Source organism: Rhinolophus sinicus, linkage group LG02 (assembly GCF_036562045.2).
Source record: "Rhinolophus sinicus isolate RSC01 linkage group LG02, ASM3656204v1, whole genome shotgun sequence".
NCBI lineage: Eukaryota > Metazoa > Chordata > Mammalia > Chiroptera > Rhinolophidae > Rhinolophus > Rhinolophus sinicus.
The window spans coordinates 104,633,426-104,661,376 of record NC_133752.1 but is presented as its reverse complement, the minus strand read 5'-3'; the positions used below and the strand labels follow the sequence as shown (position 1 = coordinate 104,661,376).

At 42.5% G+C, this 27,951-nt stretch overlaps 2 protein-coding genes across 3 annotated transcripts; one reads left to right on the top strand and one right to left on the bottom strand.

Annotated features, from left to right (window-relative positions):
* The first annotated feature begins 2,775 nt into the window (after positions 1–2,775).
* UCN3 (urocortin 3) lies at positions 2,776–5,600 on the top strand. The gene is made up of 2 exons (XM_019738186.2): positions 2,776–3,017; positions 4,756–5,600. Exon 2 carries the CDS (start codon positions 4,762–4,764, stop codon positions 5,242–5,244), a length of 483 nt encoding a protein of 160 aa, XP_019593745.2. The 5' UTR covers positions 2,776–3,017; positions 4,756–4,761; the 3' UTR covers positions 5,245–5,600.
* An 11,263-nt stretch (positions 5,601–16,863) lies between these two features.
* TUBAL3 (tubulin alpha like 3) lies at positions 16,864–26,520 on the bottom strand. 2 transcript variants are annotated; one of them, XM_074325041.1, is made up of 5 exons: positions 26,467–26,491; positions 26,041–26,108; positions 22,705–22,948; positions 19,978–20,130; positions 16,864–18,519 (listed from the first exon to the last, which is right to left on the bottom strand). In XM_074325041.1, the coding sequence occupies exons 3-5, from the start codon at positions 22,805–22,807 to the stop codon at positions 17,555–17,557; spliced, it is 1,221 nt and encodes a 406-aa protein (XP_074181142.1). In that variant the 5' UTR covers positions 22,808–22,948; positions 26,041–26,108; positions 26,467–26,491; the 3' UTR covers positions 16,864–17,554. The 2 variants fall into 2 exon arrangements, with proteins under 2 accessions (XP_074181142.1, XP_019593741.2); XM_019738182.2 differs by lacking the exon at positions 26,041–26,108 and having other exon boundaries at positions 26,467–26,520.
* Between the last annotated feature and the right edge of the window lie 1,431 nt (positions 26,521–27,951).

Genomic DNA, 27,951 nt, shown 5'->3' with positions numbered 1-27,951 from the left:
CAGTTCCCTAATTCCTTTTCCTATCTTTCTCTTTTATGGCCTATCTCAAACGTTGAGAAAATGCGTTATATGAAAGTGCTTTGAGCACTTTGGAGAAATTAGTTTTATAAATATAAGCCATTCATTTCTGATCAGCTTTTTTCTTCCCACCCTGGCCCTCCATACTCTCTACAGAATATTTACATCCCTGAACAACCTTTCTATGCTGAATCCACAGAAGATACCAATGGCTCACATGGCCAGAAAAAGAGCAAGCAGAGCAGAATGTTACATGCACACTTCAGTGAGGGCAAGAAGGGAAATAAACGATTGTTTACTGGAAATGACACCCTGGGAATTTTTGCTCACCAATCATCCTGTTTCTGTCCAAGACCGTCTCCAACCCTCCATCAAATGCAGCTAGAAGATGTTTTGAGTTGCAAAGCAAATAGGCTACTTCTTGAGGTTTCAATCACAAGTAGCTTTAGGACAGCCCCCTTCCTCACCACCCAGGTCTGTGAGGGTCCTGTGGGGAACCCTGACTACTCCATGCGGAAGCTTCTGGGAGCTTCGGCCGATCCCAAGGCCTACCCAAGACGGGCCAGTGGGAATCCGTGGGCCCGCCTGTCTGGAGGAGGGCGTGGTGGGCTTAGAGAATAGCCCCCAACACCAAGATGCTTTGGCATCGGGTGTGGGGTGGGGAGGGTGAGTAAGTTTTCTAGGAAGTTGAGAAGAGACAGGGAAGATTGGTAAGAAAAGAAATCAGTGTTTATTGTCTCTTTCTTTTTTTCTTTTCTTTTTAAAAAAACTTTTATTGGAAACGGTGTGTTTCTCCAGGACCCATCAGCTCCAAGTGAAGTCGTCCTTCAATCTAGTTGTGGAGGGCGCAGCTCAGCTCCAAGTTCAGTCACCATTTACAATCTAGTTGCAGGGGGCACAGCCCACCATCCCATGCAGGAATTGAACTAGCAACCTTGTTAAGAGCATGTGCTCTAACCAACTGAGCTAACCAGTGCCCCTATTGTCTCTGGCTAAATCCCATACTCTAGGGCAGTGGTTCCCAACTGGGGGCAATTTTTGCACCCAGGGCACATATCTGAAGACATTTTTAGTTGTCACAGCTGGGCAGAGGAGGATGTGCTACTGGCATCTAATAGGTAGAGGGATGCTGCTAAACACCCTACAATGCTCAGGACAGCCCCCACAGCTGTATCTGGCCTCAAATGTCAACAGTGCTGAGGTTGAGAAACCCCGCCCTAGGAATACCAATGGTTGGGGTTGGTATCTTCGCAGGACTGCCTCCCGGGTACTCCAGAGCTCAGAAAGGTAGCAAAGGGAGTTAAACTCATTTTTGCAATTATTACCTTCAACCTACACAAATTCCATTACTGCCTATTTATCTGAAATGGGGGGTGGGAAGGAAGCTGCCACGGAGTAGAATATATTAATTAATTAATTAATTAATTAATTTTGATTAGATCTCCCAGTTTCGTGTGTCCAGTAATCTCAAGAATCCCAGCAGACAGCTGCGGAAGAAAAAGTAGGAGTGAGGTCCAATTCCTCACATCTGTGATGAAGGCTGAAACTGCAGGGGGCTTGGACTCCTTCTTGACAAAGATCTTCCATTTGTTCCACAAAATGCGTGTGAGCATTAAAGAGTTCCAATAACTCCAGAAGTCTACTTACCTCTTCATCTGGAGGAATTTCAAGGGAAAAGAGTGCCCATCCAGGATGGGGACTGTGGTCTAGAAGGAAGGCCTGGAGAGAACATGAGTCTTGCGTGGCCCTTCAGAGGGGACAGTTAAGCCCAAGATTCCAGGTGGATGTCAAAAGAGCTTGAGGCCCAGGTGGGATCTGGATTCTCACTCTGACTTTGTCACCAAGTGCCTGTGTGATCTCTGGCAAGTCACTTCTTTCATAACCTCAGTGTCTTCATCTGAGAAATAAGGGGTCACTTGCTTTAATTACATTTAAAATAAAATGCAAACCCCCTAGCCCGCCTTTAGAGGCCTTGCCCGTGTGCACCAGCCTCCCAAGCCCTGCGGCCTGCCTATCTCCACCCACCTGCCTGCCCACCAGTCCCTCTCGTGGTATTGGTTCTTTCCATCCAAACCTCCTTTCTGTCTGAAACCCTCTGATCTCCTCTTGGGGCACAAGTCACCTGTCTTGAGTCTCCAGGACAAGGATACTCCCTTCTGTGCTGTGGCATTTGCTCTGTGTTTACATATCTTTCTAAACTGCAAATGCCCTGTAAGAACACGGGCAGCAACTTTTTCCTTGAATTCCTGAGGGCCCTGGCCATACCTGGCACTCAGCAGGTACACCAAAATGTTGGCAGGCTGGAGAATAAATGGGTAGAATTCAAGTGCTTTCCCATCAAAAGCTCTAGGTGCATTGTGTCTGCCCCTTCGCGAGCCCTTTGAGAAGACGGATATATTGAGCTTTCTGAGAAAACACGGCACGTCAGAACCCACAAAAATTACAAGACAAGTGACCTTCAAGCCTCATTCTCTACCTTCAAAGCAGGTCCTGATTCTAGATTTCCAAAAGGTGGGTTGGGGGATGGGGATGTAGGAAGGCTGAAATTAGTAAGAACTAAGATCAGTAATAAAACCCTTCAAAGAAACTGCCTCTCAGTTTAACGGTGTTTTTTCTTTTTATCAATGAAGCAAGTTGCTAGGGCAGAAGGGGAAGGGGGAGGTGGGGAGGGCTGGGAGGGAAGACAGGTGGGAGGGGTCAAGGATAGAGTGCCTGTCATCTCCATGACGCGGACAGCTGGTTCTGCTTGTATTTTAAACAAAATTGCATCCTAGTGTAGACACTACGTCTGGAATTACGACCCACCCTGTGATCTATCACTTTTATATACACACGAAGGAGTGGAGCGGTCTCCATAGAGAGGAAACAATACAAGAAAAGGAGCCGGCGACCCCAGCAGAGACAGAAGTTCAAGGGGATGGTCCCAGGGCAGACCTCCTGGTCCTGAAGCTGTGCCTGCATCCCTGAGCATCTCCACTCCAGAGGGAAGTCCACTCTCGGTAAGATTTTGTTTGGGGACTTCTTTATGAAGGATAAATATATTTGCCCTAAATTAGGCAGGAGGTGCTGGGGACTGGACATGGGTGAGAGATGAGAGCTACAAGGCAGTGTAGAACACCACAGTGCTTGAAATAAAGAGCAATGGCCCCAAAGAGACCATGGGGAAGTTTCTTAGGGAGCAAATTGATCCTCTTTGTTGGTACAGAGACACCAGCTTTGCAAAAGGTAACAGATCAGAGACAGATGGGTTCTTACAAATCTATTTTTCTAAACAGAATTCACTTGTGAATGTGAAAAGCGGCCCTCAGTAATAGTTTACAAATGGGGACAGGGGCTGAGGGAGGAGGGGAGGGACAGGGATAGAAACTACAGAAGGTTCCCCACCGCCTGCAGGAGCAGGAGGATGCCTGCATTTATGACTTTCATATGCCAGCATCTCTCACCTTTTCATCTCCCTTCACTCTCTCAATATACCTGTGAGGCAGGTAATGCCTCCTTTTTAGGATGTGGCCACTGAGAGGTTAAGAGATTCACCCAAGGCACTCAAGAAGGTGAGGGAAGTTTCAAACCGAGGTCTTCTGCCCTCAAAGCCCAGAGTTCTTTGCCCCCCGCTACACTGATGGAAGGAGACAGCTGTCTGCAATGACGAGGTACCACCAGTGAAGGGGAGGGACCATAAAGATGAATGTTTGATGCTCAATTTTCTGAGAAATCCTCTTTGCAATTTTTTCCTCAAACATAGCAATCTAGCAAACACACACACACACCCCACTTCTGAGAATGGACTAAATAATACAGCAGTAATATGAATACTGCCAATGACCAGTGTTACCTGTAACATGTCAACTTTTCCTGGTGTTCCTCCTTCTTCAGGGGAAGAGCCCTTCAGTTATAAACCCTCACTGCTCACTTTGAGGGTGACTTGCTTACAGGTGTGTGTGTGTGTGTGTGTGTGTGTGTGTGTGTGCATGTGTGTGTCACACAAACACTTCCATGAGCCTGCAAAAAGAAAACAGATCACTCTTACATTCATTACTATACCTCTTGAAATGCTTAAATGTCCCCTAGATTCTGTAGCCGCTGTTTTATAAAATTCTTCATTTTTTAAATTCAACTTCTTCCCAGTGTTTGCAGACAAACTGAGTAAATGGGGACTAACTCTGCCTTCTCCAGCCTGGGCAGAGCTATGGAACTGCCACCCCCCACACCCTCCCACCCACTCCCCCACCCTCCCCATCCCCCCACATAGGTACTCTGAATTTCCAGCTAGCCCAGGTTCCCAGGACGAGAATCTGTCACAGTTCTCAGAAGCAAATGTATATCTTTAAAGCATCCAGAGAAGGTACTGCTGGAACCACCCTAAAGAATGGTTGAGTTTCAGGAATCCAAGTGGGAAAAGTATGGCCATAGAGCCTTACCCAGCAGGTAGCAGGGAGATGTAAACACTTGTGCTGTTTCACTAGAGGTGGCAGCCAAAGTTCCCAAAGAATGGAAGAGGGGAAAGTTGCTTAGGAATTAGACTTTAGTGAGGAGCAAAGGACGTCTTTTCTTTGTAGAGTTTCTTTCCTTTCACCCTGCAAACCCTGCAAAGGCCCAGATGCTGTTGCTGGTCCCAAGACCACACTTTGAGAAGCGTTGTCGTAGAACATAAACAAAGCCCAACAGGATTTGAACCCAAGTCCTTCTGAGCCCTGAGCCCCATCACAGCCCTTTCCACTTCCCTCCTGTCCCCTACAGGGAGAGATGCTGGTGCCAGCCCACTTCCTGCTGCTGCTGCTGCTGCTCCTAGGGGCCCCCAGGCTGGGCCTCGCCCATAAGTTGGACAAAGCAGAGTCCATCTTCCGCTGCATCAACAGGGCCCTGTCTGAGGCTAAGAGCAGCCAGCTGGAGGATGCACCCCCGCTGAGCAAGAGCGGGTTCCCCTACCTGCCCAGCCAAGACCCGTCCTCAGGAGAGGACGAGGAAGAGGACAAGAACAAAAGGACCCTCCCTGGGGGTGGCGGTGGAGCTGGAAGGCCCCGGTACAAGTACCTGCCCCCAGCGCAGCTCAGGCGGAGGCTGTCCCAGGACAAGACCAAGAGTGACCGGCGCTCCAAGCTCACTCTGTCCCTTGACGTCCCCACCAACATCATGAACATCCTCTTCAACATCGCCAAGGCCAAGAACTTGCGAGCCAAGGCAGCGGCCAATGCCCACCTGATGGCACAGATCGGGCGGAAGAAGTAGGAGCGAGGCCGGCGGGAGGGCAGCCCCTCACGGACACGGAGACGGGAGGTCAGGGTGGAGGGTGAGGCTGTGCCCACCCGACCAGTTTGTATTTTGTGGACAGTGCAGTTTTACAGGCTGCCTCACTGCTAATCCCTCTGATCCTTTCCTGCCTCCAGCCCAGCTTCCTCGTTCTCTGAACATAGACACAGACACGCAGTATTGTCGCACCTTCACCGCTCCGAGGCCATTAAGGTCTCTCCCTGCGCTCTGTGTCTCCTTTCTCCTTCCCCACACGTCTCCCCGAGGCCCGCATGCCTAAGAGGGTGCTCAGGGCTCCTGTCCTGTATGTACACCAGCCCTAGCCAAGGCTGGGAAGCGAGCAGACGCACTGCTTACCATCCCACCACCCGGTCCCTTCCCTACCCTCTCACCCCCCATTAAAACCAGTGGCTTCTTGAACCCCTGGCTTGTCTCAGTTCCTCTTCCTTCAGCCAGCTGCCTCCAAATCTCTGGGCAGGCGTAAGAGGGAGGGTACATGTGAGTTGATTCCCCATCTCTCCCAGGACGTGAATGGTTCTTGGATGTCTTAGAGGGAGTAAAGAGCCTGGGAAAGGCCAAGCTGGCAGGACTGTCAGCCATCTTTCAATCTAGAGCCATCTCTATGGCCTGGTCCCACGCAAGGGGCACATCCAGGCGTCTGCTGGGCTAGACAGGAGAGGGAATTTTCCGTTATCCCTCTTGGGACACCTCGCGTCCTCCATGGCCTTTAACTGGTACCCACTAAACCCACAGTAACTGCCCAGCACGGAGCTGGGCAGCTGGGAGGCACTGATACGTGAGGCAAGTTCATGAGTCAACACCTACGTGAGTAGACAAAACCAAAACCTGAAAAGAAGCAAATTCTGCCAGAGTATAAGTGAGGAAATGCAAAGTGATAGCAATTAGTGTGTAAAGAATATACGAGTTCAGAGACAGAGGGTTTCCCATGAGTAAAATCCACAAACAATGGATATCAGCAAGAACTCTGACGGCCTCTGGCAGCAAAGCCTGAAGGCCAGATTCCCAGAGAGGGGCTGTGGTTCCACTCCTGCATGGTGGTAAGACATAAATCCGTAACATGGACTTCCGCGTGGTAAAATAACCAACAGACACACACACCAGCAGCTAATGCTGCTGCCAGCAGCAGCCGCAAAGTCAAAACACAAGTGAACGACATATTTGGAAAAATGTTTGCCACTCAGAGAAAAGACACATGGCTTATTAGTCAAATATATAAAGAACTACTAGAAATTGAGAAGAAAAGAACAAACCCAAAAGAAAAGTAAGCACAGACCTGAATAAGGTCCCTGAGAAAATTTGTCAATTAAAATCCTTAAAATAAAATATATTAAATTTATAAAGGCAATATAAAATATTTAAGAATGTTGATCTAAGATTGCAAAGGGGACCAAAAATCCATGAATATTCCCTTTAAAAATTATTATTTAAATTTGCTAGATTTCAAAATAATAAGGTTCATAAGCTGAATTTAAAAGTTTAAGAAACAATTAGGTTTTATTAATTTTAGTAGATTATTAATTTTTAAAAAGACAAACTTGTAAATGGTCCTTTCTGAGTGTGTGAATGCACACACATGCAAACACACACACACACACACACACACACACACATTTCTCTCCAGAAAACCAAAACTCATGTGAACTGAGCAGTTATGTAAAGCATTTCACCAGTGCCCTCCAGTGTCTGAAGAGAGAAATAATACATCTACATTAAAGAAAAAATTTAAATACTTAGTAAATGCCTAATAAAAGTTCAAAGCACTATGCTGGACATGCACATGGAAAAAATTTTTCATCACTGAGTATTTACTACAATGCTTTCGATATAGTGAGAGATTTCAACCATCCCTGAATACTCAGTTGGGAGGAAATGGACGACACAGTCTGCTCTGCTAAACTCAAAGAGGTGCATGGGAGAAGAGGCCCAAGCAGCTACCTGGAACAGGTAACATCTGAACAGGATTGTAGTAGGAATTTCATCTCCTGGTCAGAGGAAAGAAGAGAGACAGAAGTGAGAAGGAGCAAAGGCAGAGGACAGAGAGAAGAATCTGTGCTGTGAAATGGTGAGAGTCGCATTTAAATAGAATGCAGGACAGCAAAGTAGAGGATGGGATTTTAAAGTGTGCAACAGATTACACATAATGACAAGACAATGGGGAATCACTGAAGCTTTGTATCGGGAGCAGAATAATCCCTTCGGAACATTCAGTCACAGAGTAATGAGTAGGATGGGCCAGGAAGACAAAGTAAAAGGCAGAAAAGAATTTAGACACTAGTGTGCGAATTACAGGGACAGAATTTGATGACCTGAGCTAGGATGGCATCAATGGGAAGAAAAGGGATTCTGGAAACATTACGGAAGCAGAATTGACAGGACTTAATTCTGTGCAGAGAATAGTCGACAATGAGGGTGTTGCTTAGAATCTGCTTAAAGTGGGGACATGTTGACATAACTAAACAAGTAAGAACACCAAAGAAAGAACAGCTTTTGTTTTGTTTTTTAAGGAAAATGATAAGTTCTTCTTGGGAGAAGTTAAATTTAAGTGAGGCAAAACATCTGGGAGGACAAGTCCAGCATATGGGTGGAAATTCCAGTACAAAACTCAAGAGAGAAGGAAACATAGAGTTTTCACAGTCACCCATGAAGAGCTAATGTGGTTTTGAATAAGACAAATAAAGGCCAGAGGACAGGACCAAGGGTATCTCCATTAGGGGCAGGCAATGGAGAAAAGGAATCTGTGGAGATGTTAAATGAGAACCACAGGAGGCAAAGGAAAAGTTTCAAGAAAAATGAATTACCAAATGTTTAAGGTAAAAAAATCTGAAGGCTGACAAGGTCATTGTTTTGATAAATCAGGGATGATCAATGATCTCCAAGATAAGTTTCAATGGAATGGGGCGGGGGAGGGAGGGAAGACACCAAATCACAAAGGCTAAGAGTGAGCAGAAGGTGAGGTATAGGTATCAAACAAATATTCTTTTAAAAAATTGGAGGGAATATAAAGACATGACAGTATGTTACAATAGTAATAGAATCCAAAAAAGGGAGTTGATTTTTTGTTTTTGTTTTATAAACAAAGATTTTTTTGTTTGTTTGTTTGTTTGTTTTTAAGATTTTATTGGGGAAGGGGAACAGAAGTTTATTGGGGAACAGTGTGCACTTCCAGGACTTTTTCCAAGTCAACTTGTTGTCCTTTCAATCTTGGTCGTGGAGGGCGAATTTCAGCTCTAGGTCCAATTGCCGTTGTTAGTTGCAGGGGGTGCAGCCCACCATCCCTTGCAGGAGTCGAGGAGTTGAACCGACAACCTTGTGGTTTAGAGCCCACTGGCCAATGCGGGAATTGAACTGGCAGCCTTCAGCAGTAGGAGCACGGAGCTCCAAACGCCTGAGCCACCGGCCGGCCCGGGAGTTGATTTTTTAAATGAGAGACCTCGACATATAAGAAGGGAGAAGAAAAGAAGTCAATGGGAAAATGGAGACAAAAACATAACAGGGAGACTGAAGGAGCAAAGTCTTCTAGAAGATAAGAGTCATGGGGAGAAGGTGCAAAATAATAAATGGCCTTGGAAAGGAGAGGACTGTCCTCTGGAATACTAGAGGATATGTAAAGATTCAAAATAATTTTAAGGGGAAATCAAAGAGGAACATAAGAAGTTAAAGTCAGATGGATGTGATTTAAATAAAGTAGGAAGTGAGTTCATCTCCCAGTGCTTTTCAATCTAATAAATATTGAGTGCCTGCTCTACGCCTGACACTGAGAGACACAGATGACTAAGACAGAGACACAGGGCCTCAAGATCACATTTAATTAATGCTCACAGTCCTCAGAGTTATTTCAATCATTAGCTCAGGTGATCTCACTTTTTGAGGAAGAAAAGGCAAATATTCCTTCTTGATCCCAATCCACTTAAAAAAAACAGTTACAGGCGTTATTCTGTCTAAAGGAAAATGATGCCTGGTGGAAATATGGTGATGCAAGAAGGAATGAGCGTAAGTATGAGGGGAAATCTAAGCAAACATCCACTGTTTAAAAAACAAGAATAAGAATGTCTTATGGGGTTTTAAATAGGGATGGCATTAAAATACAAGGTGACAATGCACAGAAGTCAGGAGTACAGTAGATGAAGTATCCTGTGGTCTTTTCACTGTCCAGGAATGGGAAAAACACTAACATGTGGTGGATGCAATGAGTCAAATTTGAATGTTGCAATTTCCAGTGCATTCACTAAAAGAAGTTTTTAAATGAATATTTAAGAAGCTAATAGAGAGGAAATATGAATAATAAGGAACAATACTTGGTAAATCTAGTATTTATGTATGGCATGTAGAGGCAAACAACATCACAACTTAATCAATTCTTAGATTCACAAAACCTTGGAACTGGAAAGGGCCTCAGAGATAACCTTGTCCAACAAGCCCAAAGGAGATCCAGCCAAATACTTAGAGACTGAGGACTGAGTAAAAATTCACTGGTAGCTGTGTGGGCTGGAAAACCATTCCCTCACAGGCATTGAAGAGTATCTAAATATCATTTCCACCAAACTGTGGTCATTGGCCTCCATGATGACAATGGTTTGAGTTGAAAACAGGCACAATGGGACACCGTTGAAATGGAGCTCTTGAAGGCCGCACCTCAGGACAATGATGTTAGCACATAAAAGCGCCTACCAGGAACTTGTTCAAGATGAAGCAGCAGTTGTGGGGCCCAGATGGCACATTGGCATGTGTAAAGAACGTGTGGCAGTGCAGTCTGATAAATCTCACAGTAAGACAGTTTTACACATCCAGCCAAGGCTGTAGGGCCTACTGGACCAAAAGCACTGACTATGTCAAGGCCAAGAGAGAATAACTGGAGGACGAAGGTGGAAAGGTAAACACCACAGATGAATGAGGCCCCTGAAAACTATCTACCTTCAGCTCAAGAGCAATGCCAGCCCAAGTGACACCTTTGCACTGTCTTGTTCACCTTAATTCCAACTATTAGCCAGACTAAACATCATGGATTTAAAAAATCTAGCTAATGGTTTTAAATGAACTTATAGCTATTTTGTCCATATTATAATGAATTATAACTCATTTGAAAAGGGGACTGTTTAATATCAAAAATTAATTCTACTAAATGTTTTTTTTTTTTAATTAAATTTATTGGGGTGACAATTGTTAGTAAAATTACATAGATTTCAGGTGTACAATTCTGTATTACATCATCTATAAATCCCATTGTGTGTTCACCACCCAGAGTCAGTTCTCTTTTCATCACCATATATTCGATCCCCCTTACCCTCATCTCCCACCCCCCACCCCCCGCCCCCGTTACCCTCTGGCAACCACTAAACTATTGTCTGTGTCTATGAGTTTCTGTTTCTCATTTGTTTGTCTTGTTCTTTTGTTGTTCTTGGTTTATATACCACATATCAGTGAAATCACATGGTTCTCTGCTTTTTCTGTCTGACTTGTTTCGCTCAGCATTACTCTCTCAAGATCCATCCATGTTGTCACAAATGTTCCTATATCATCTTTTCTTACTGCGAATAGTATTCCATTGTGTATATATACCACAACTTCTTTATCCATTCATCTATCGAAGGACATTTTGGTTGTTTCCATGTCTTGGCCACGTAAACAAAGCTGCAATGAACATTGGAGCACACGTGTCTTTATCTCTAAATGTTTTCAGATTTTTGGGTAGATACCCAGAAGAGGGATTGCTGGGTCATATGGCAATTCTATTCGTAATTCTTTGAGAAACCTCCACACTGCCTTCCATAACGGCTGCACCAGTCTGCATTCCCACCAACAGTGTATGAGGGTTCCTTTTTCTCCACAGCCTCTCCAACATTTGTTACTATTTGTCTTGTTGATGATAGCCATTCTGACTGGGGTGAGGTGATATCTCATTGTGGTTTTGATTTGCATTTCTCTGATGATTAGTGATGTTGAACATTTTTTCATATGTCTATTTGCCATTTGTATGTCCTCTTTGGAGAAATGTCTCTTAAAGTCCTCTGCCCATTTTTCAATTGGGTTGTTTGTTTTTATGTTGTTGAGTTGCATGAGTTCCTTGTATATTCTGGATACTAGCCCCTTATCGGAGGCACTGTTTGCAAAAATCTTCTCCCATTCAGTTGGTGGCCTCTTTATTTTGTCAATGGTTTCTTTTGCTGTGCAGAAGCTTTTAAGTTTCATATAGTCCCATTCGTTTATTTTAGCTTTTACTTCCATTGCCTTTGGAGTCAAGTTCATAAAATGCTCTTTGAACCCAAGGTCCATAAGTTTAGTACCTATGTTTTCTTCTATGCAGTTTATTGTGTCAGGTCTTATGCTTAAGTCTTTGATCCATTTTGAATTAACTTTGGTACATGGTGACAAATAGCAGTCCAGTTTCATTCTTTTGCACGTGGCTATCCAATTCTCCCAGCACCATTTATTGAAGAGGCTGTCTTTGCTCCATTGTATGTTTTAGCTTCTTTGTCAAAAATTATCTGTCCATATTTATGTGGTTTTATTTCTGGGTTCTCAATTCTATTCCATTGGTCTATGTGTCTGTTTTTCTGCCAATACCATGCTGTTTTGATTATTGTAGCCCTGTAGTACAAGCCAAAGTCAGGAAGTGTGATACCTCCATTATTGTTCTTTTTCCTTAAGATTGCTTTGGCTATTCGGGGTCTTTTGTGGTTCCAAACAAATCTGATGATTTTTGTTCTATTTCTTTAAAATATGCCATTGGGATTTTGATGGGGATTGCATTGAATCTGTATATTGCTTTGGGTAATATGGCCATTTTAACTATGTTGATTCTTCCAATCCATGAGCACGGAACGTCTTTCCATTTCTTTGTGTCTTCTTCAGTTTCTTTCAAAAAGTCTTATAGTTTTCGGCATATAGGTCTTTCACATCCTTGGTTAAGTTTATTCCTAGGTATTTTATTCTTTTTGCTGCAATTGCAAAAGGAATTGTTTTTTGTATTTCTTTTGCTGAGATTTCATTGTTAGTATATAGGAAGGCAATGGACTTTTGTGCGTTGATTTTGTAGCCGCAACTTTACTGTATTCATTGATTGTTTCTAATAGCTTTTTGGTGGAGTCTTTAGGGTTTTCTATATATAGCATCATGTCATCTGCAAAGAGTGATAATTTAACTTCTTCATTCCCAATTTGGATGCCTTTTATTTCTTTCTCTTGCCTGATTGCTCTGGCAAGGACTTTAACACTATGTTGAAAAGCAGAGGTGATAGGGGACATCCCTGTCGTGTTCCTGAACGTAGAGCAAAGGGCTTCAGGTTTTCTCCATTAATTATGAGATTAGCAGAGGGCTTGTCATATATGGCCTTTATTATGTTAAGGTATTTTCCTTCTATACCCATTTTATTAAGTGTTTTAATCATAAATGGATGTTGTATCTTGTCAAATGCTTTTTCTGCATCAATTGATATAATCATATGATTTTTGTCCTTTATTTTGTTTATGTGATGTATCACATTGATGGATTTGCGTATGTTGAACCATCCTTGTGCCCCGGGGATGAACCCCACTTGGTCGTGATGAATAATCTTTTTAATGCATTGTTGTATTCAATTTGCTAGAATTTTATTTAGGATTTTTGCATTGGTATTCATTAGAGATATTGGTCTGTAGTTTTCTTTATTTGTGCTGTCCTTACCAGGTTTTGGTATCAGGGTAATGTTGGCCTCATAAAATGAGTTAGGGAGTACTGTCTCTTCTTCAATTTTTTGGAAGAGTTTGTGCAGAATTGGTATTAGATCCTCTTTGAAGGTTTGGTAGAATTCACTAGTGAAGCCATCTGGTCCCGGACTTTTGCTTTTGGGAAGGTTTTGGATGACTGATTCAATTTCGTTACTGGTGATCGGTCTGTTTAGATTTTCCAGTTCTTCATGGTTCAGCCTTGGAAGGCTATATGTTTCTAAGAACTTGTCCATTTCTTCTAGGTTGTTGAATTTGGTGGCATATAGTCCTTCATAGTATTCTTGGATGATCCTTTGTATTTCTGTGGTGTCCGTGATAACTTCCCCTTTTACGTTTCTGATTTTGTTAATCAGTGTCTTCTCTCTTTTATCTTAGTAAGTCTAGCCAAGGGTTTGTCAATTTTGTTAATCTTTTCAAAGAACCAGCTCTTTGTCATATTAATTTTTTCTATTGTCTTTTTGTTCTCTATTTCATTTAGTTCTGCTCTAATTTTTGTTATTTCCTTTCTTCTGCTGACCTTGGGTTTTACTTGTTCTTCTTTTTCTAGTTCTTTAAGGTGTAACATGAGGTTATTTATTTGGGAGTTTTCTTGTTTCTTGAGATAGGCCTGTAATGAGATAAATTTCCCTCTTAAAACTGCTTTCGCTGCATCCCAAAAATTTTGGTAGGATGTATTTTCATTGTCATTTGTTTCTATGTATCTTTTGATCTCTCCTCTAATTTCTTCTTTGACCCAGTCCTTCTTTAAAAGTATGTTGTTTAGTCTCCATGTATTTGTGTTTTTCCCCGCTTTCTTTTTACAGTTGATATCGAATTTCAAAGCCTTGTGATCAGAGAATATGCATGGTATGATTTCAATCTTCTTAAATTTGTTGAGACTGATTTTATGTCCCAATATATGGTCTATCCTTGAGAATGTTCCATGTACACTAGAAAAGAATGTATAGTCTGATGTTTTAGGATGAAGTGCTCTATAAATGTCAATTATGTCCATTTCATCTAATGTGTCATTTAGGGCTACTATTTCGTTATTTATTTTCTGTTTGGATGATCTATCCATAGCTGTCAATGATGTATTTAAGTCCCCTAGTATAATTGTGTTTTGGTCAATTTCTCCCTTTAGTTCTGTTAGTAGTTGCTTGGTGTATTTCGGTGCTCCCTGATTGGGGGCATAAATATTGATGACTGTTATGTCTTCTTGTTGTACAGTCCCTTCACCATTATGAAATGTCCATCTTTGTCTCTTGTTATCTTTTTCACCTTGAAGTCTGTTTCATCTGATATCATTATGGCTACACCTGATTTTCTCTGGGTACCATTTGCTTGGAGTGTCAATTTCCACCCTTTCACTTTGAGTCTATGCTTGTCCTTGTAGCTGAGATGTGTCTCTTGGAGACAGCATATGGTTGGGTTTAGTTTTTTGATCCAATCTGCTACTCTGTGCCTTTTTATTGGTGAGTTCAGTCCATTTACATTTAGGGTGATTATTGATATGTGAGGATTTCCTGTCATTCTATCCTTAGTTTTCTGGTAAGGTTGTGTCTCCATTGTTTCTTTGCCTTTTTGTTGTTGTCTATTATTTCTGTGTGGTGGTATTCTATGATGTTTCCCTCTGTTTCTTTTTTTATTTCAGTATGTATTTCAATTCTGGATTTATTTTGAGTGGTTACCCTTAAGTTTATGTAAAAGAAAGTTTGATATTTAGAGTATTCCATTTTCTTCAGCACGCTTACTTTCTCCATTCCCATATTCCGGTTCAGGCCTTTACTCTCCCCCTTTTTGAGTTTTGTTTGCCACAAATTGTCCCTGTTGATGGTGGTCGAATGGCCTCCTTTAGTATTTCTTGTAGTGCAGGTCGTGTATTAGAAAATTCCCTCAGCTTCTGTATGTCTGGAAAGGTCTTTATTCCTCCTTCATATCTAAAGGATATCTTTGCTGGATATATTATTCTTGGCTCATGGTTTCTCTCTTTCAATAGTTTGAATATTTGGTTCCACTCCCTCCTGGCTTGTAGAGTTTCTGCTGAAAAATCTGATGATAATCTAATGGGCTTTCCTTTGTAAGTTACCGTCTTCTTTTCCCTGGCTGCCTTGAGGATTCTTTCTTTGTCGTTGATTTTAGCCATCTTCAATACAATGTGCCTTGGAGAAGGTCTGTTGGGATTGAGGTAACTAGGTGTTCTATTTGCTTCTTGGATTCGAGGGTCCAGTTCTGTCCACAAATTTGGGAAGTTCTCATCGACAATTTGTTTGAATATATTCTCTGTTCCCTTCTCTCTTTCTTCTCCTTCTGGTATGCCCATTATTCTTATATTGCTCTTTCTGATGGAGTCAGAAAGTTCTTGTAGAGTTCTTTCATTTCTTTTAAGTCTCAAGTCTCTTTCTTCTTCAATTTGTGTCATTTCCAGGTTTCTATCTTCGATGTCACTGATTCTTTGCTCCATCTGGTCAACTCTACTACCTAAGCTGGTTATTTCATTCTTAATTTCTTCTATTGAGTTCTTAATCTCCAGAAATTCTATTTGGTTCTTTTTAAGATTTCAATCTCTTTCGTAAAATGCTCATGCTGTTCTTTGATTGAGTTTCTGAGTTCCTTTAACTGCCTATCTGTGTTTTCTTGTATCTCGTTGAGTTTTTCAGAACTGCAATCTTGAATTCTCTGTCATTTAAGTCACATATTTCTGTATCTTTAAGTGCCTTCTCTGGAGATTTTTCACTTTCTTTCTGAGCTATCTTGTTGCCTTGGTTATTCATGGCGATTACTGGTTTACTATTTCTCTTCCTAGACATCTACAGGAGTGACTTCTGCAACAGGTTGATAGAAAGCGGTCTTTCTTTTGTTTGCCAGTACTTGTTGGTAGAATGTTTTATTATTTCTCCAACTGCAACTTATTTTCTTCTCCCACACAGTAGTGCTATGTTTTCTCTGCACTATTCCAACTTCTCACGCAATGGGGGGATTCCCTGGGAGACGGGCTTCTCCTCTGTTAATAGTTCGTCTAGGTCACAGGGCGCAGTGTCCCGGTGGGTATGCGGAGAGCTTTTGATGTTCGAAAGCTCTTCCAGCTGCTGATTCAGAGCCCGTATATTTCAGCAGTTCTGTTTACTCCTGCAGGGATCCGCCCAGATAGGTGGGGTCAGGGGCGGGGTGAGTTGTGAGAGGTGGCCCAGAGCAATGGCGGCGACCACCACCACAGCCGGTCCTGCTTACACTGCTCTCTCCCCTTTGCTGGAACTAGTTGGGCTGTGAATTTGTATTTGCGGTCCACAGATCTCAAAACAGCAAATTTTCTGTTGTTTTGATCCGACACCGCTACTGTTTCGCTTCCAGCACCGGGCAGGTGGGGGCGGGGCGAGCTCCGGGAGGGGAGGGAGGGGCCGGCTGGTCTCAGTGCCGAAGGCTCCGTTCTCTGCTCGGCAGTGAGGGCTTAAACCACTGTTTTCAGCCTTCTTCCCTCAGTCTTTTCTCCGAGGTCTCTGCCGTGAGCGTTGGGTTCAGCCGTGTTATATGCTGCCCCCTCAGCCCTGTGGAGCCCTGGCGGAGCCCTAGCAGTCCGATCTCCCGCAGCTGCGGTAGCTCCGGGAAGCTGCGAGCTCGGAGCACTGAGCTGGGTCTGCGTCCTGTGCCCGCGCGGCTCCGTCTCCGCGCGCTTCTCCCTTTCCTCCTCCTTCCACTCGCGCGAATCTCCCACCTGTAGGTGATTTCAGTCGGTAGTGGGCCTCTTCGTCTTGCCTGTCTGCTGTGCAGGGAGTCCTTTGTGGAGTTTTTGTTGTTCGATTCTTTGTAAATTCCAGGGGAGCTTTACAGAGGCTCACCTCACTCCGCCATTTTTCCGGAAGTCCTACTAAATGTTTTTTAAACTTCAAATCTTTGGGTTACACCCCCTCCAATCCCCAGGGCTTCTCATCTAGCAAGTCCATAGTGAAGTTCAAGAGTCTGCATTTTTTCCTAACCTTCTGAGATGGTTCTAAGGCAGGGTCCTGCGGGCCACACTTTGAGAACACCTCCTCAAGAAAGGGAAACTGAAAGAGATCACTGTTACCTTCTGACCTGCAGGACACAGAGATTCCGATCTATGAAAGAATCGGAAGAATATCCTTGTTGTTTGTTTGTATAAAAAGCAAACTGAGAGTGTAAGTCCCACATTTGGAAGAAGGAAAAGAATCATACTGAAAATGTTCATTATTTAATCAATGTACAAAATATATAGACATGGGGGAAATAACATTAATAATCAATATTGTGTTGTTTTCTACCTCAGGCACAAGAAAGGGAAAGCATTAACTTTAGGTTTTCATAGTCTCTTGGTCAAAAAAGTAAAGAATAAGCCAGGTTCCATTCTGACAAAAAAAAAAAAAGATGTGACCCAGAAATTCAAAGGACTCCAAACCTTAGAAGATTCACAGGTCGCAGTCCTGAATTACATTAACAGACAAGGGAAGATGTTTTCACTGTTAACATTGGACCATTTAATTTAGTGTAGGACTTTGGGTCTTGCTTGATTTGGTTTTATTCTTCTTCTAATCACTAACTATATGATTGAAAAGAAAGCACGACACTTCAACTTAATATTCATTTTTACCATCATATCTGAGACTTGGGCCCATTTCCTCATAATCCCTCTCCAGAGCTGCCAGATCCTCCCTGGCCTCTGAGAACTCCCATTCTTCCATGCCTTCTCTGATGTACCAGTGGAGAAACGCCTTCTTGGCATACATGAGGTCAAACTTGTGGTCTAGGCGGGCCCAGGCCTCCACAACTGCCGTGGTGTTACTGAGCATGCAGACAGCCCGCTGGACCTTGGCCAGGTGCCCCCCTGGCATCATCGTGGGCGGGTGGTTGTTGATGCCCACCTTAAAACCAGTTGGACACCAATCTACAAACTGAATAGAGTGCCTTGACTTCATGTCTGCAATCGCTGCGTTCACATCCTTGGGGACCACATCCCCCCTGTAGAGCAGGCAGCAGGCCATGTACTGCCCCAGTCTAGGGTCGCACTTGACCAGCTGGTTGGAGAACTCAAAGCAAGCAGTGGTGATGTCTGACACAGAGAACGCCTTGTGGTAGGCTTTTTCAGCAGCAACAATGGGGGCAAAGGCTGTCATGGGGAAATGTATTCTTGGATAAGGTACTAGGTTGGTCTGGAATTCAATTAGGTCCACATTCAAGGACCCTTCAAACCGGAGGGAGGCAGTAATGGAAGACACAACCTGACCTACCAGCCTATTAATGCTCGTGTAAGAGGGGCGTTCAATGCCAAGTTGATGATGGCAGATGTCATAGAGGGCCTCGTTGTCCACCATGAAGGTACAGTCCGAGTGCTCCATGGTGGAATGGGTGGTGAGGACTGAGTTGTAGGGCTCTACCACAGCAGTGGAGATCCTGGGGGCTGGGTAGACACAGAACTCCAGTTTAGTCTTCCGACCATAGTGTATCGAGAGCTGCTCCATTAAGAGAGATGTGAATCCTGATCCAGTGCCTCCTCCAAAGCTCCGGAAAATCAAAAATCCCTGAAGTCCACTGCACGGTTCTGCCTGGAAAAGGAAATGAGATGTGGGAACTCAGCCAAATAAGCTCAGAGGCAGTGGCAAGGGTGGTGGAACGCAGCAAGTTCAGGAAGCCCTGGTTTACCACAATCAACTACACTACAAACATATCTACTTGGAAATGTACTTGAGTGGTTACTTCTGGGGTGGGAAGGCATTTTGGAGGTTTACTATAAGCAAAGCATAAATATTCAGCCATCTTTCGCTGGATTTCCCTCCCTGAGTTTATCTGTATGTGATCTAATGCAAGATCTTTATCAATAACAAAGAAAATGACTAGAAAACATTGAAGCCATCTAGTCCCCCCCACCATGTAGATGAAGTACCTGTCACTTCTGTGCCCAGTCTACCGGGCTGGGGTAACGGGCATTGTATTACCGAATCATTATGCCAAACACCAAAACATTTACTCGAAAAAGGGTTCTCCAGACTCAGGTCCTTAAAGAATTAACTGTCAGTACTGTAACTATTCTCCAGGTAGGATGTGTCTCCTGTTAACTTTACAGATAGTAGTTACTATTGGAAAATGACAAGTTTTAGAGTGCTGTGGAAGTCTCTGCTAACAAGATAAACCATGAGTTAGAAAAAGCAAGAGTAGATGAGGACTAGTCATAAGGAGGAGGAGGAGGAGGAGGAGGAGGAGGAGGAAGAGGAGGAGGAGGAGGAGAGGAAGAAGAAGGAAATCCTGTCATTTGCAACATGGATGAACCTTGGGGGCATTACGTTAAATGAAATAAGTCAGACAGAAAAAGACAAATACTGGATCATCTCACTCGTGTATGGAATCCAAACTTGTAGAAATGGAGACTAGAATAGTGGTTGCCAAGCACTGGGGGGAGGGAGAAATGGAGAGATTTTGGTTAAAGGGTCCAAACTTTCAGTGAGAAGGTAAATTCAAGTTCTGGGGCTCGAATGTACAGCAGGGTGACTCTAGTTAACAGTATTGTATTGTATATTTGAAAGTCGCTAAGAGAGTAGATCTTCAATGTTGTCACCACAAAAGAAATAAATGTAATTATTTGAGGGGATGGATGTGCTAACTAACCCTATTGTGGTAATCCTTTCACAGTACATGTGTGTACAAAATCATGACATTGTCCACCTTAAATTTACACAATATTATGTCAATTATATCTCAGGAAAGCAGGGGGGAAGGGAATACAATAAAACATTTCCTCATAAATCTAACAAGACAAAAAAGAGTAGATGGGGCTGTACAGAAAGTGTGAAGGCTTCTGCCACCCTTCCTCGGTAACCAGGTGTAAGCAAAGCCCACATTGGGACACTTCCCAGCTGTGATCATCACAGTAGGCTCCAAGGAGACAGGTTGGGTGGTGATGCGATGATGTGGGTGGTAGAAATGCTGGTGATGCTTGGGAGGTGTCCTGCTGGATCCCAGGCACTCAGGCCCCGCCAACCCCAGCTGAGGAGATGGGAGCCACTTGCCAGCTTTCGGATCCTCTCTAGCACAAGGTCGATCATCTCCGACCCCACAGAGTAATGGCCTCGAGCGTAGTTGTTTGCAGCATCTTCCTTCCCGCTAACGAGTTGCTCTGGGTGGAAGAGTGAGCGGTACTTGCTTGTTCGAATCCCATCTGCAGAGAGAAAAGCAGGTCAACCACTCCACTCTGCCCAATGCTAGCCCTCTGCGAGTTCTCGCACAGCCCTGGACGGCGATTCCCTTCCGTCCCACCAATGTTGTAAAGCAGTGGATTTAAACTGCTGACATGGCCTTCCTTAGTCTAGGAAAAGGTATAACTAGTCCCTATAAATTGGAAGTATGTCTTTCCATCATACACTCTTTATTAGTTTCTTAGGGCTGCTGCAACAAATTACAAGAAACCTGGCAGCTTAAAACGAGAAATTTATTATCTCACAGTTGGGGAGGCCCATGGTCCAAAATCAAGGTGTAGGCAGGGTTGTGTCCTCATCTGAGGGAGAAATTGTTCTGGACCTCTCTCCGAATTCCTGGGGACTGATGACAATTCCTGGAGTTACAGGCTAGCAGCGGCATCATTCCTTTCTCATGCAGGTCCCTTTCCCTGTGTGTCTGCTCTTCTTATAAGGACACAGATCGTTGGACTCAGCCCACTCTAATCCAGTGTGACCTACCTTAACTAAGGACATCTGAGAAGACCCTATTTCCAAACTAAGTCATATTCTGGGGTTGTGGGTGGATGTCGATTTTTGGGAGACACTATCAACCCACCACACACCCTGTGGCATTTGGGAATTTTAAGACAAGTATTTCTAGCCACAAACTGCCAACTGTGTGGTGGAAAAGCATACCAATCTAAATTATTAGCAGGATGCTTTAAAAGAGGCTTTAACGAAGAAGGGGTGGCATGCTCAAATGCCCACGTGACTCAAATGCAGTTAACATAGATGCACAAAGCAGAAAAACCGATGGGAAGATGTTGGGAGCATTCAGTATAACCAAGGTCGCCCTTGCCTGGTTTCAATGCCTTTTCATGGAATCTCAGAATGTCACCCTGGTTACAGCAGGATGCTGCATAGTTAGCGGCATGTGTTCAAGAATCAATTTCCTGCAGGCATATCTTGCCTTTCTCACTTAGCTATAGAGCAGGTACTTATGTCTCTAAGCCCCAATTATTTCACTCCCCAAATAAGGATAATAACCAGATCCACCCCACTGAGTTATTATGAGGATTAAATGAGGTCACGATGCATGCCCCATAAAATAAGAATTATAAATAATAATGATAAAACTGACTTCCCAACATGCATTTATGCAGATTTGTCTCACTATATGCCATTGGCCTGGGCCCTATAGTTATCTATAGTTGGTCCTAGAAGCTCACTGCCTAAGAGGAAAAGCACTAATTTTCTAAGACCAAGATGGCTCTCAATTCACCTTGCTCTCCTGCATATGAATTTCTAAACCACAATTTTGTACATCCCCAAATCTTTAAATGTACTAAAATTGACTTTAAATGACTTTTGACTAACACAGTAACACACACACACACACACACACACACACACACACACACACACACACGACTACCAAAGCTGGGATTTTAAAAAGATAGATTTATAAACAAGACATAAGTGGGCTATGACTTTGGGTGGACTCTTTGCTTCTCACCAGAAGCTCTAAAGCTGAGTTCAGTACAAGGAGGGAATTTATGGAAGTCTGCTTCTCCATGGTAATGTCCAGTTGAGATCTTGAGGGTAATTAGTTCCACAAATCTTTCAGTGAAACCCACTTTCTTGGAGATCAGCCCAAACCATCCACTGCAACTTCCTGGCACTTTTACACGTTGCTCAGAGACTTTAGTACCTGGCCCAGCATCTTGAACCAGCATCCTCAGGGACTTCCATGGGTTTTTAAATGATGATTCGATGGTGCCTTCGTTTTCTTACCCCCAATGTCATTCAGCTCCATTCCACTTGAAACACCATCACTCAAAACTGTCCCTCCCACCCCCGCAAATCATAAATTTGCAAAATCCTGTCTCTGAGCACACTTCCTTACTTCCCCCTACGTAGGTCCACAACTCAGCCCTGACTATCCTTCTAGCCTCCTCACCCATCACGGTCCTACTCACACCTGAAGTTCCAGCCACACTGAACTCCTGCTAAACTCGCGTGGTCCTTTGTGCTTCTGTGAATTTGCAAATGTTGCCTGAGGAGACCTCTCATGACTCCCCACGTACTCACCCTGCCTCGGTGATACCTCTACACCTCGCAGAAATTTCTATTATTGTGACATTGCATCATACGAAGTTGACATTTTTCAAGTAAAAAAATTTTGTATGGCTTAACTTAATACATCTATTACTACTGTTATAACTCTTTACATTTTCTTCTCTACTCTGCTTTTCGACACTGCTTTTCTATTAAAAGAGAATGGCTTTTATGAGAAGGCAACCGTGGGGTCAAAGCCAGTTGTACCCTCAATAACTCAATGATCCAAGGCAAGTTCCGTAACCTTCCCAAGATGCACTTTCCTCATCTATAAATGGAGGATGACAACAATGTTCCCTGACAGAGCTGTTAAAGATCACTTGAACCTTCCTGGCTGACACCACATGATCCTGTTCGGAGAGACTCATATCACCTGACAATCCCACCCACTGACACCTGATTTGTTAGTTTTGATTGTGGACCTGGTCAAGTACACTGGAACATAAAACTTACATTACCTATAACAGTTGGCTCCAGGTCCATGAAGAATGCTCTGGGCACATACTTCCCAGCTCTGGTCTCCCAAAAAACGGTATCGAAAGAGGCAGCCGTAGGCGCCATCTTAGCATTTTCCAACCGATCCTTTTTACTGTCGAGAACAGTGCCATCAGGCTGGATCCCATGTTCCAGGCAGTAGAGTTCCCAGCAAGCATCCCCAATCTGGACTCCAGCTTGGCCCACGTGAATGGAAAGGCACTCCCTCTGAAATAAGCCATAGTAAGTTAGAACTGAGCAGGCCTTTTTAGATCTCATGAGCCATGTCCCTCAGCACTTCTGCTTAAAACTGACAGAGACCACGCCAGCTTATGCCAACAAAAGAAATTTATTATAAGGCTAATTGAAAGTGTCTCATGGAACCCCAAAACCAGGATACAGGCAAGCTTTAGGAACAATTGAACCAAGGACTCCAATCCCATTAAAAGGTTTCTTTCAACAACATAAATTAAGCACCTATTGTATACTAGGCTAAGTATGAGTTAAGACTGTCTATAATTATATCTGTAAAAAATCAAACTGTCCCACTCAGAAAAAAATTAGCTAGTTATTGGAAAGGAATAAAACCAAAATCAATGTATAGCCTTGACACATATTTAAACCCATTACAGATAAAGGTGTTACCTTTTTATATCTTGAGATTTTACATTTACTCTTCATATGTGCTCTAAACAAGGAAGGATGTTCTAAGTTTAAAAGTAGTAGAAAATTTACCAAGGAAACATGCAATAGATTTAACACCTAACTGTATATAAGGCACTTTTATATCCATCAATTAAAAAAACAACCCACCTTGAGACAGCTACTAGATAAATAGGCAAATGACATAAACAAATGATTACAAAAGAAATAACCTGAAATGTGAAGATTTAGGCACAATGGCATTCACAGTATTATTATTTATAAGAGTAAAAACCAAAACCCAACCTACTTAACCATTCACCTATGTTGTTGGACATTTAAAGGTCCGTCAGTACAATGGCATGTTATATAACCTTCAAGTGTTTACAAAAAAAACAGTATGACACGGGAAATGCTTATTATGAAATGTTGAGTAAAAAGTATGTAAATTATGTAATATATGATGTCAAATACATTTTTAAATAAGCATGAAAAAAGCCTTTAAAAATGCATCAAAATATAACTAGTTACACCTGGGTAATGATTACTTGTTTAAACTTTACTGTTTTCATTCCCCCTCATGGGCCTCCATTCTCCTATCCCAAAGTACCATTCACATTTTTTAAAAGGCAAACAGTTTTTTTGGTAATTTGTTAAAGAAACACAAATATCTCTTCATCTGAGAATTGAGTTTTGATTGCTACCGTCATAGAACAAGTCTAAGCAGGGGAGTCTTATCCAATGAGATGCCTGTTTTTTGCATCATAAGGGCCCCTCAAGCTGTTTGCCAGATATGCAGATAGGCAACACTCCCATAGTCTAGGGCTGCACTTTCCCAAGGTCTGAGCTTCAATTACAAAAAGACCTCTAGTCAGAGGGAGGGAGGGAGTCCTGGCCAGTCACACCCCTGCAATCTGGCTTGGACTCTGTTCCTGCTGGGGCATCAAACCCTTGTACTTTGTCTCCTCAAGTCACGAGGCATAACACAGCCCTCTTTGCTTTATGAGGAATTCAAGCTCACCTCCTGGGTACTTCCCTCTTGTTTCCTCTCTGTGCAGCCATCAGTCTCTCATGACACTTCACTTTGTACCAACCAATGTTCCAACCTCTGAGGCATATAAAACTCAAAAAAGAATTCCACCATAACAACCTTTTCACACACCAATCTTTCCTCCTGTTGGACTTCAAATGATCTCAGTACATCAGCTACTGTCATCAGATCAAAAGCTACTGAAACCCCTAGATACGGGTAAAAATTTAAAAGGGAGCAATTCATAGTTTCTACATCATGAAAATCACTTATATGTAGATTTCTCTCAGTGTCTGTGGCCTGTGCTCACAACAGTCACAATAAAAATAATCACCAACATAAAAAAAAAAATTGTTGGTCTTCATGTGGCCCATGTAGATGGAAAAGGGGTCACATGTTAAACCAACAAGCTCAGGAGGCCAAAAATAAACACGTAGGATTTGCGTGAACATAAACATTCCTAACGAAGGTGGGCCATGGCAGGAAGTCACATCTTTAGCCTGAAGCTTCCTTAGGTAGTGAGACTGTCAGTTGTCTTTTTTCACCTAAGATAACATCCTAGGAATGTCAGTAATCCCTTTTTCCAGATCAGAGCAGGAAACTACAGAATCCCTTATTGTTATTCCTGTCCTGATTACCATCTCTATGTGCTATAAAACGCGAACTATTACCATCCTGCACCCACCAATGTAAAAGACGTACCTGTAGCTTCAATTTACTTTTATCCAATCCCAGAGATTTCCCCTTTGCTTTCGCCCTCCCCCTTAATCTACCACCAATGGATTTCATGTACCCCTCCTCCTTTGATTCTACCTATAAAATAAGCTGCACACCGCCATTTTGCAGAGCATTTTCTCAATCCGTTGAGATTTTGCTTCCTGGCAATTGTCGTCAGTTTGGCTCAAATAAACTCTTATAAATTTTCTCTTAGACTGGATGTATTCTCGTCGACATTCATTACCCAAGTGGTCCAGACAGAGGAGTGATATCATCCTCGGCAGGAGTACACGGCCCAACAAGGACCAATCTTGCCCCTAGGGGCTTGAGAAGCAATGGAGTTTAAAACATAAGGGCACAAAAAGCTATTTTCACCTTTTTCTTCTCTTAGTCTTTTCCTCCTTTCCAAACGATCTGTTAAAATATTAAGATCAAACTATAAAATAATAAAAGATTGTAAAATGCCCACTGAATATCAATATTGATAAGTGGTTATAAAAAATAATACAGAAGATCTCCTGTACTCCTTACCCATTTTCCTCAATGGAAATATCTTGCAAGACTATAGTCAATATCAAGCCCAGAATACTGAATTGATACAGTCAAGACAAAGAATATTTCCATTGCTACAAGGATCCCTCATGTAGGGAGGCATAATTTTCAGAGCAAAACAATTTAAACATCCTTAAAATGTTGGAGAGAGTGTCTAGTGGGGTGAGAAGATCAAAGATGAAAAAGCGATTTGAAAGATTGCTTCCATTTAAGAATTAAAAATTCTAAGATATTAAATATTACTGTGACTGGCACATAAGAGATTAAAAGGAAAGCAGATCTTAAAAGGTGGTCCCCAAACAGAATTATTTAAGTAACTATTCATTATCGTCCCCAAGCACTAAACTCAAGAGAGGACAAAGATGTCAGTGCATTTTACCTCGCAGCACGGATCAGCTTAGCGATGGTAACCTGGGTCTGAAGTCCCCAGAAACTCTAAGAGCATAACTGAAAGCAAAGAAATTGATTGCTATAGAAAAAATCAGCACACCAAGTCTCAAACAAATGAAAAACTAAATGCTTCAGCACTTCAATTAAAGGAGGTGAACAACTGCAAACCTACTAAGCTTCCCCCCGCCCCACCCCAAAGCAGCAAAAACTACAGCTGAATAGATAAAGGCTTATTCAAATCTGCTTCAAATGTGGCCATTGAAAGAAACAAATGGCTGTTTAAAATTTTCTTCTCTCATATTAATAATTTATTAAGAATTGCTTGGTGGAGAAGAGGGCCAAATACAATTTGTAAAATTTGCTACAGCACCAAAGCAACACTGTCAACAACATACAAGTAACCATGGCCACTTACCATGCCGATCTAAAGGTGCCCCCAGTGCCCCCTGGTAATGACTGAGGAGTGTGCCCAGGTGAGCCTTATCACAGGACAGGAAGTGACTCCACCTGCGGGCTGAGCCCTGGTTTCACTTAAAGCAGCAACAGCCTCTTTTCAGTTTTTCATCTTTCTAGTCTCAAAATAGCTGTAGTGGCCTGAATACCCTGAGATAAAGCTGTAATTAACTGAGATTTGCAAAGGAATTAAAAGAAAACGAGAAAAATCTCTTTTGTAATGTAATTTTTTCAATGAAACTTTTTTTTAAAGTAATTTCTTTTTCCCTTGAAAAACTAAGTCTGAAAAGAAAAAAGTTTCCTCAAGTAATAATAATTGGAATTTCAAGTCTGGAGAGGTCTTCTGGTGTGATAGTTTTATGTGTCATCTTGGCTAGGCCACAGTGCTCAGTTATTCAGTCAGACACTAATCTAGGTATTGCTGTGATGGCACTTTGTAAATGTGGTTAACATTGACAATCAGTTGACTTTAAGTAAAGACTGCCCTTGATAATGTCAATGGGCCTCATCTAATCAACTGAAAGGCCTTAAGAGCAAAAGAGCAGCTTCAGCTCCTAAGCAAGAATTGCCAGTCTGCCAGTCTGCCCCACCAATTTCAGTCAGACTCTACAGCGCCCATCAACACATAAACCAAATCCTTGAAACAAATCTCCATATATAAATATACTACTCCATTATCTCACATATATAAGTATATAAATAAATTTCCATATACAGAGGGTGCCAAAAAAATGTATACACATTTTAAGACGGAAAAAACTATTAAAATGGTAATAATATACACCAATAACAAAAGATGAATACAAATCATGTTTGACTTCTGCAATTACAAGAGGTGCTCAAAGTGGTTACCATCAGCATCCAGACACTTCTGATTATGGCAAACTACTGCTTGAACAACGTTGACCAAAGTGTCCACTTGTATACTTTTTTTGGCATCCTCCATATATATATATATATGTACACACACATACATATATATATATATATATATATATATATATATATATATAGTATACTGATAAAAGTGAACTGGTATCTTAAGATGATTAACCATAGAGCTGGGAGGACTATGGGTTGGAGCTGGGCCCCTTATTAATTCTCTAGTTCTGACTTCCGGTTAAACTTTGTGGTAACTTCTGTGGCAGGGATTCATATATATATATGGAGAGATTGAGAGAGAGAGAGAGAGAGGCCATCTTGGGAAGTCTCTCTCTCTTGTTTTTGCACGTGCATTCACACGCTGCCGTGATGGTCTCATTTCTTTTTCTTTTCCCAAATAAACTGCTCATTTGGTGAACTACCTGGAGAATTATTTTGTCCAGTCAACAACATATACATACATAAAAAGTCTTAAAAGAAAAAAGTGTGCGTGTGTGTGTGTGTGTGTGTGTGTGTGTGTGTTGTGTGTTCTGCTTCTCTGATAGAACCCTCACTGACACACAAG

Excerpts from the sequence above, each read along its gene's own strand:
- UCN3 (XM_019738186.2), top strand. The coding sequence starts at position 4,762 with ATGCTGGTGCCAGCCCACTTCCTGCTGCTGCTGCTGCTGCTCCTAGGG.
- TUBAL3 (XM_019738182.2), bottom strand. Across the intron at positions 20,131-22,704 it reads CCTGGAGCCAACTGTTATAG|ATGGGATTCGAACAAGCAAG; the intron begins GTAATGTAAGTT and ends TTCTCTCTGCAG. Across the intron at positions 18,520-19,977 it reads GAGGATCCGAAAGCTGGCAA|AACCGTGCAGTGGACTTCAG; the intron begins GTGGCTCCCATC and ends TTTTCCAGGCAG.